The 9,169-nt window shown below is 46.4% G+C and overlaps 2 protein-coding genes across 2 annotated transcripts; one reads left to right on the top strand and one right to left on the bottom strand.

The window, feature by feature from the left end:
- Positions 1-1,135: 1,135 nt before the first annotated feature.
- LOC125554315 (high-affinity nitrate transporter-activating protein 2.1-like) lies at positions 1,136-2,152 on the top strand. The gene is made up of 2 exons (XM_048717894.2): positions 1,136-1,457; positions 1,543-2,152. Exons 1-2 carry the CDS (start codon positions 1,151-1,153, stop codon positions 2,001-2,003), a joined length of 768 nt encoding a protein of 255 aa, XP_048573851.2. The 5' UTR covers positions 1,136-1,150; the 3' UTR covers positions 2,004-2,152.
- A 1,256-nt stretch (positions 2,153-3,408) lies between these two features.
- Positions 3,409-6,829, bottom strand: LOC125552953 (uncharacterized). Its single transcript, XM_048716676.2, has 2 exons — positions 6,048-6,829; positions 3,409-3,695 (listed from the first exon to the last, which is right to left on the bottom strand). The coding sequence occupies exons 1-2, from the start codon at positions 6,741-6,743 to the stop codon at positions 3,627-3,629; spliced, it is 765 nt and encodes a 254-aa protein (XP_048572633.1). The 5' UTR covers positions 6,744-6,829; the 3' UTR covers positions 3,409-3,626.
- Positions 6,830-9,169: the final 2,340 nt, after the last annotated feature.

Here is a 9,169-nt window from a genome sequence, read left to right as displayed (position 1 = left end):
CCAGACTGCCCCTTCAAACGTCCGGACTGACCGGCATCCTTCATATCCAGCTCAAATATGAGGTGGATATGGAGCGCCCGGGCATGTCCGCCACGTAGGACTGACGAAGAGGTCCCACGCAGACTCGTTTGGTAACCCGATGGTCTGACGGACGCCTCCTTCGTCGTCGCGGTTTGAGCGCCACGTGACGCCGCTCTGGTGCTCCCACATGGTCCGGAAGAAGATCACCTACTACGTAATGTTCACGCCGGAGCGCCGCAAACGAGATCCATCAGGAGATCCGTGCGAGACAAGCCGTGCACGCTGCCCGCATCGCTGTCAGGCTGCCTCCGGAATCGCCGGAGCCGGAGAAGGAGGAGGAGCAGCCGAGGGAAGACGAGAAGGAGGAGGAGCTCCAATGGAGGTGGAGGGGGCGAAGCAGCCAGAGCAGCAGCTGTCGGGCTTCAACATGGAGCAGGCGGAGGCAGAGTTCGCCGTCGCCTAGTCTGATGAGATGGCGGAGCAGCAGTCCATCCAGGATGAGGCCTATCTGAAGGCCAACCGGGCGTTCCTCCGGCAGGAGCAGGTGGCGTCCGACACGCTTTTCATCGAACTCGATGAGAAGATAGAGATGGAGGAGGCTGAAGCGGAGCAACCGGAGGAGCTAGAGCTGCAGTTGCTGCCAATGCTGCCGGAGCCAGACATGAAGATCGTTGACATCTTCAAAAATGAGTAATTAGGTGATCGACGTAGTACGTAGGTTAATTTCGTTTCTTTCTTTTTTATAGCTAGTCATGTAAAATTCAAGACGTGCTCGGTCACTACGCAGGCGTTTGAGGGGCGATATTTGACGTATGCAGCTGTAGATGCTTTAGTAACCAGGCAAATCCCGTCGTGCTCATGTGAACTCAGCCGAAATGCCCTCCCTCGTAGACTCGTTGTCGGCTCGACTGCCACTCAGGACGCGATGCTCAGTCTTGTTTGGAATGGAAGCGCATAGAATTAGCTCAGTTAATTACTCCTGCCGCTGCTTAATCTCCAGCCGCCGCATCTCACTCGTCCGGCCGGACCCTTTGGAGACCCTCTAGAGGATCTGACCTTCGACCACCTAAATAAATTCATTAGCTTAACCAGATGCTTGCCTTGCCCCGCCTCCTCGACCCCAACAAGGATGGCAGCTCCGGCTCATGGTCAACGATCTCCAAGTGCCTACATATACACGCTAAACCCATCCGTACTCCTCCATCTCTCCCAGCCCCGTCCATCGAACCGCCGCAACCTTCTCCGACCGAGCAGCAGCTGCGAGTGCGAGTTCGAGCCCAAGTTCGACGGTCGATCAATGGCACGGTCGGAGCTGGTCATGGCGTTGCTGGTGGCAGTCCTCGCCGCCGGCTGCTGCGCGTCGGCCGGCGCCGTGGCGTACCTCTCCAAGCTGCCCGTCACCCTCGACGTCACCGCATCCCCCAGCCCCGGCCAAGGTACCACCGTCGTATATGCATTCTTGTTAATTAACAAGACGTAGAGCTGTGATACTGACGACTAAATTAACCGATCCTCGACCAGTTCTCCACGCCGGCGAGGACGTGATCACGGTGACGTGGGCCCTGAACGCGACCGGGCCGGCCGGCGACGACGCCGCCTACAAGAGCGTCAAGGTCAGCCTCTGCTACGCGCCGGCGAGCCAGAAGGAGCGCGAGTGGCGCAAGACCCACGACGACCTCAAGAAGGACAAGACCTGCCAGTTCAAGGTCGCCCAGCAGCCCTACGCCGGCGCCGGCGGCAGCGTCGAGTACCGCGTCGCCCTCGACATCCCCACCGCCGCCTACTACGTGCGCGCCTACGCGCTCGACGCCTCCGGCACGCAGGTCGCCTACGGCCAGACCGCGCCCGCCGCCGCCTTCAACGTCGTCAGCATCACGGGCGTCACCACCTCCATCAAGGTCGCCGCCGGCGTCTTCTCCACCTTCTCCGTCGTCTCCCTCGCCTTCTTCTTCTTCATTGAGAAGCGCAAGAAGAATAACTAAGCTCGGAACCGTACGTGGCAAGGTGTTCGTCCGTGCGCCACTTCTTCTCGTCCTTTGCAAACGTACACACAATAGTACGTACTGTACATGTAAGAGAGTAGTGTTGGTGTTCCCTTTTTGGGGACTCCCGTGATTGTTGATGTTGTACTCTCTTCATTGTATAATGTAGTGCATGTTTGATTTTTGAAAAATGAAACATGTCTATGTTTGATCAAGTTTAGTAAAAGATATCAGTATTCACAATGCAAAAGTAGTATCATTAGATTCGTCATGAAGTGTATTTTTCTATTTTACTTATTTTGTCTTTTTTCGATGTCGATAATTTATTCTATAATCTTGATCAAATGTAGACATGTTTGACTTTGGAAAACCAAATGATTCCGGCGAGCTGTTATTTGGCACCGGCCGAGACGTGTGAAGCTACAGTCAGGGCCAAATTTTGGGCCTTATTTTGTCTTCATTTTGTCTGGGTGATCAGCGGTGCACCGAGCGGAGGATAATGTCACAGCATGTTTTTGTTCCCTGGTTCCATCTCCGCAAGATGAAGCACAACCAGATGGGGCTCTATAAGGAACTTGCAATATTATTGTCCCCCTTCGGTCTGAGTTAGGATTATCAGTTTTGCTAAGTCTTAGTCGACTGAGACTTCATTATATCTCAACCGATGCTATATTCCTTTAATTTTGCACGAAGATTCGTACAATTATTTTCTTTCCGGTTTTTCTTCTTTTTTCTTATATACTATGTCACTTGACTGAGACTAAGTCTCATTCGACTGAAACCTAACCACACCCTAGGATTATATTAGTGAGATAATAATTTATTTCATTGATATATACTTTCTGAGTCTGAATTTATGAGCCCCTCGTGTTTTAGGCTAAACTTTAAATCATATATTTGGGTACAAAAATATAAGTTGTATGTGAGAAACTATATTGTTGGATCAATATTCAAAAGAACTTTTTCTAAGATAATTTTTTTTCTACATATAATCCACATTAGTTACATTTATAATAAAATTTGACCGCAAATATACGAGAAAACCAGGATGAAGTACTGACGTGCAACAAACTTTTGCAGCTTCGGCACTTGAGACATTAACAGGCGCACAAAAGGGCCGTGTGTTCAAGTCCCACGTGTCAATGAGACATACAATGGCATTTTTTTTCCTAAGCCGCAAACTTTGTGGTGGGACTAATACAGTTTTTGTGAAGAGAAACTGTTGGTTCACAAAGTGGAGTGGTGCTTTGGTGTTACAAACATATCCACCGACAATTCATCAGCTGAGCATAAATTGAGATGTCCCCTATTGTAAGCTACAACTCAATTCCATACATACATGTTCGAACCAAATCATACCCACCGTGTGATGAAGGCGATCCGCAGCAGCGTTGACAAGGGCAAAAAAATTATAGCACACTTGAATAACAAGTTATATATACACCCGGTGGTCTTTGGTGGTACAATAAAAATTCCAACTATTTACAAACATGTATTTTGGCAGTTATACTGACCCAGCTCTGCAACTCAATCATAGCTGATACACACATGAATTGTTCACAACAACAACAGTAACAATAACAATGGAGCCCTTTAGCCTCTGTGGGACAACAGAGCTTTACCTTAGTAACAATCCTGACTTATGATACTCTGGGTGCCTGGGCTGACATTCACCGAGCAGGACATCAGGCCCTGGAAAAATGGAGTTGTTAGAGTTTCGCAGATATTTTTCCTTTGTCAAAAAACTGAACCAGTGTGCAGCACGATACCAAAATTCAACATCTATCTCACTATAGTCAAATCATGTTAAATTAGCATGCAAACGTGTCACAAATACAATAAGACGGCAAACAACAACTCACTCAGACACCGAGTCACAGCAAGAAATTTACTTCTGAAGCAAATATTAGTTCCAGGAAAAATATGTATATTTGAAAATAACAAAATGTTCCAATTAACAATTGGATATCTCATTTGACGCCATAATACAGCTCCAATGTTCAGGTTCCCATCCCTGCTTCTCTAATCCATTGAGAAATATATAGCCGGCTCAAAGGGATTAAATAAATAAATACAGCAGACCCTCTAGCATTCAAGTGTTAGTTTCTGGTTGTATGCAGATGCTGCTCGTAGGTTCTTGTTGGCAAAGATTGTACAGTAGGGGATTAGCAAAGAGCTGGCTTTGCTACTTGTGTTGGTCTCAGCTTAAGGCAAGTATGTCTATATATATGTGGTAGTCTGGAAAATTGGTTATCATAACAACTTTTTCATAAGAGTCTACAGAAGGGAAAATTATCAGAGTCTAACTACAACCAAAACTACTAAATTCGTACAACACCACTGTGCGGTCGTGCTCACAAGTGTTCTGAAATAAACTAGTTCTATAGCAAAGAGCATGCCAATGTTTCTTGTGCACCGAGCTTTCAAGCCGGCTTGCAAGCTTCACTGAGGCGGCTCGCCGAGCTTGGGCGGAGGGCGGAGGCTCGGCTTGTTAAACCTCCGAGTCGAGCTTCGGACCAGGAGCTTTCTGTTCACCCCTAGTAACACAACTCAACCCTTTGGCAGACTCTCATTTTCCCTTCTCTATTGTTCGCACTTCGCAGGCATTTGAAACTACTATCACTCATGCACTCATCAATTACTTCCATCTTTGACCCATTCTTTTTCAAATATATTGTCTTTGTACTAGTAAATCGCATGAGTAACTTTTTATACTCCCTCCGATCCATATTAATGTCGCAGCTTTAGTACAAAGTTGTACTACCTCCGTTTCAGTTTACAAGTCCTACGCGTATACCTAGGTTGCTAATTTTATCACCTTAATATAAACTATATAACACAAAAATTATACAGTTTGAAAATAGAACATCTGAAGTTTATATTGGTATATTTTTTGTAATATATGACTTGTATTAGGTTGGTCAAATTGACGACCTAGGGGCACGCGCACGCCCTGTAAACTGAGAGAGAGGTAGTACTAAAGGTGCGACAATTAATTTGGATAGGAGGGAGTAGTTAATTTCATGACATCATGCTTACAATTAACAGAGGTCATATGTTCTCCTTCCTAGTGCTCTTTTCAAGGGCTTTACTTATTTCCTGATCTAATTCTCTTAAACAAAGAAAAAAAAGACTGTGCTGATCATAAGTAATGGATGTTTCTCTTTTTTGAATAAGCTAGTTTGGAACCAGTTAGTTCAAAATTGCATTCATGTAGGAACTGAAATATTTTTCTAGGCTAAACACTTCATGTTAAGTCTAACTCTACACTTTCAGACCCTTGGCACCACATGGTGAGATAACTGATCAGTGATAACTGTGGAAGTTTATATTTGTCATTTTCAGTTCAGCAGACTTCTCGGTGATGAAGAGGCCTGGAGTTCAATACCTCACTAACATAAAAGTCTGCACTGCAACAATATTAGAAAAATGTTTGTGGGCGACTTTAAGTCCGCATCTTAGGCCTGATCCCCAACCCCCCCCCCCCCCCCCCCTCCGGTCCCTCTGGAAATGGGAGATCAGCAGCTGCAAACCAGCTTCTGATCTATTCCATATTTCAAAATAAATATAGACATCCAAGAAATCATAAGCACATAACCAAAAACTAATGAACAAAACAATTGCTCTCTAATAATCCTAACAACATATAAACTACTCCCTCTATAAAGAAATATAAGAGCATTTAGATCACTAGTTTAGAGTACCGAATTAGTTCTTGACCTTGCCATGCCGGAATAAAGAATTCATATCACTAATCCTCACAACTCCCTTTAGATCGACATTTAGCCAGAATGAATACTCAGCACCAAAACTTCCTATGATCACACCAAATGTCATCCAATAATTCAGCAATCTCATCAATCATGACCCAATCGCTAAAAAGTCAGTAGAAGAGCAACAGTGTAGCTAGCCCATTATAACCTAATACAGCTTACCAATTATATATCCAATCCACGCAACCAACATCATAGAGTAGTTCCTAACAATCAATCAAAGACATTCGGCCAAAGAAAAATTCACAAAGGCATCCAATCAGTCAATTACCTTCACGGGGATGTTGAAATGGAACAGCCTGACCGCGCCGACCACCTCGGTAACTATCTCCAGCGGCACAGACCCAGCGGCGATGTCCCCAATCAGCTCGATCACGTCGTCCAATACCCTGCCAGCGTCCACCCACACCTCAGAAGAGGCATAGGTAAACCCTCTCGCCGCGAGCTCGCCGGATCCGGGGCGCGCAGTGCCTGAGCCGAGCAGACGGCCGCGGTACGAGACAGCGGCAGAGACGGCGCGGTAGCGGAGAGGGAGGAGGAAGCCGGGATTGCGGACGCGGAGGCTGAGCGCGAGGTTGAAGTCCAGCGCGGGGAAGGGCGGCGGGTTGACGCGGAAGCGGTCGAGGCGGATGTCGGCGACGCGGGCGGCGGGGGCGGACGGGTAGAGGAGGAAAGCGAGGCCGGCGAGGAGCGCGAGGGCGAGGAGGAGCGGGAGCGTGCGGGCGGAGAAGCGCCGGATGCAGGGGATGCGCCGCGGGCGGAGGCGGCGGAGGCGGACGAAGATGGGGGGCGGGTTGAGGAGGACGAGCGTCGGGGGAGGCGGAGGCGGAGGAGGACCGGGGGCGTAGCCGTAGGCGGCGGCGGGGTAGGCGTAGTACGGGTGCGGGGGCTGGGGCTGGGGCTGCCCGAGGAGAGGCTGGGCGAGGTGGCCCGAGGGCTTCTCGCCGTCCGCCGGAGCTGATCCCATCGCCGGTGAAGTGGTTGCGGCTGGGAGACGATTTTGGTAGTGGCAATAACTTCCCGGCAGCTCGTGGCCACGGAGACTTTGTTAGATTCAATTGTTCATCGGAAAAATCAATCACAATTGACACATAAACGTCGCCTTCAACATGCCCCGCAAGACAATTTAACCTTTTTTTACAATCACAAGACAATTTAACCTCTTCTATAAAGACATTCACATTTACATCTAAGAAAAACAATTATAACCGACACGACACAATTGATTAATGAAAAGAAGGTTGTAGCTTAGGTGGACATGCATCGCTTTATCAAGAGTGAACTCATGTGCGACATCTATATTGCTCAAACCCAGTACCTTCTCATTTTTTGTCATCACAATAGACACTGCTTGAGAATTAATATTTTCAATGAATTGAACGAATATGTCCATCTCTCCGGGCATATGATTCCTACATCGCTATCGATGACTCACTGATTTCCATTCAAGCCATAGCCTTACAATAAAAATCACAGCTTGTGTTTTAGGTGTCTAGTTTTACCGGGTCCTCTCATATTAGTAACATGAACCTTAGAAACTCGAATGGTCCAAGGCACATGTGAGGCCAAACTTGTCATGGGTCATGTAACTCTTAGTAGCTATATTGCCCACAACCTTCTCCTTCTCAACATTTGCCTTTTGCCCGCTTGGCACAATTATAGTATTTGGCTTTTGTTGACTTTGCCTAATGACGCGGGAATGAGGAATGGATGGAGACTCGGGCCCAAGAGAGGAAGGACCCAAAGAGGGACGGAAAGGGCACGGGAGTCGAGTCTGCCTATCGACTCGCTTCTCGGGACAACGCTCCCCCGAGAGCACCCAAGGAGGATAGTAAGCAGATTTAACCCAAGAGCCTCTCGTATATAAGGCGGACCCAGGGACCGACCCTACAAAGATCCACTTTCCAAAGCCCCACTCACCGTCGTCGGGTAGAGTGGGTTGTGATCTCTAGAATAGATCCCTGGTGCCATTATATATAATACCAAAGGAAGAAGTAAAGTTACCTCCTCCCCAGAGAGTTCAAACACATGTAAACTTGTTGTGTCTTCGCCTGAACCATTCAGTAAGACGGTGTTCGTCTCTACGGAACAATCAGTTGTCTCCTAACGGTACTGTGGCACGAAACTGACACCTAGCCAAACCCTTCCTTTTGGAAAGTCTCCTTTTGGTTGCCCAAAAGCTCATCAAGTTTTTCCTTGCCTTGAATGCAAGAAAACTAAACCTTTCTCAAGCTGAGCCTTGATTCTAGTTGAAGACAGTAGCGGGCTTGTCGGTGACAAGTCTTGTGAGACCGACAACACCAACAACCTTGTCTTGGGTAAAATCATCATCAGAGGTGTACCTTCTCCATTGAGTGCTCTTACCCTCGTATCACTCTGGTAGGGTTTGCCATCTTTACAAGAAGAAGAAGAAGAAAAAGTGACTTGTATGAAATAAAAGCTGTCAAAGCCTTTTTATCTTTAGTGAGATACAAATCTGTCGAAGTACCGTTCAAAAAATAAATAAATAAACCGTTCAAAAAAATATGTCGAAGTTTTCTCTCTTTTCTGTCACTGGGGGACTCAACCTAATGCACACTATTCACTTTAATGTTCATTTATCTAAACTGGCCAATGATTAGACCAATAGAGCCGAGAGCAATGCATCTATAAATCATGATAGTCACTCTGCAAACATCACCACAAGGAACTATCCATCATATAGCAAAAAATGTCCTCCAGAATGTACTACAATTCGGTGGTCCAGAGACCACGATGTAATTTTTATTATGTATTTATGTTTGGAGTGTTTTGTACTCCCTCCGTCTCAAAATATAAAAACGTTTTTAACACTACACTAGTGTCAAAAATGTTCTTATATTTTGAGACAGAGGGAGTACTTCTGATGAACCTTTTATAATAGATCTGATATATAGTTCAGTAGATCGAGAATGACGCTGATAACTTTTGAGAGCTTGTTGTTAGGTTCCTCGACTGATTCCCAGGTTGAAGATGATTATAAGGATGATAAAGTGGTGCAACCAAAGGAGCAGAGCTCTGCTCAAACTGACCATAACGTGGAAGCAGTTGGTGCAAATGATAGCACTGCTGTATAACACCAATAATCCGGATGATTTAGCCATCTTTTGAACGTGTGACCATAAATCATGTTGTATTTGTATATTTATAGTGTTTTTGAGCTATAGGCAGAAAGCTGTATTCAATCACCCTGTTTCTTAAAGTATTTGTATATAGAAAACCAAAGTGTTCCCAGTTCAAAGTTCGTTCCTTACACGGCTACTGACGGTCGCCTTTAGCAAGGCAACTTCTCATACATGTCTAGGTTCAGCAAACCATATCTTGTCATGTCTATGAAGCAAAAGAAAGATACCCAGCGACAGTATTCTCTCCCAA

This window comes from Triticum urartu, chromosome 4A, assembly GCF_056163025.1.
Source record: "Triticum urartu cultivar PI428250 chromosome 4A, HENAU_Tu73, whole genome shotgun sequence".
In the NCBI taxonomy this organism is placed as follows: Eukaryota; Viridiplantae; Streptophyta; class Magnoliopsida; order Poales; family Poaceae; genus Triticum; species Triticum urartu.
This window is presented reverse-complemented; position numbering and strand designations above follow the sequence as displayed.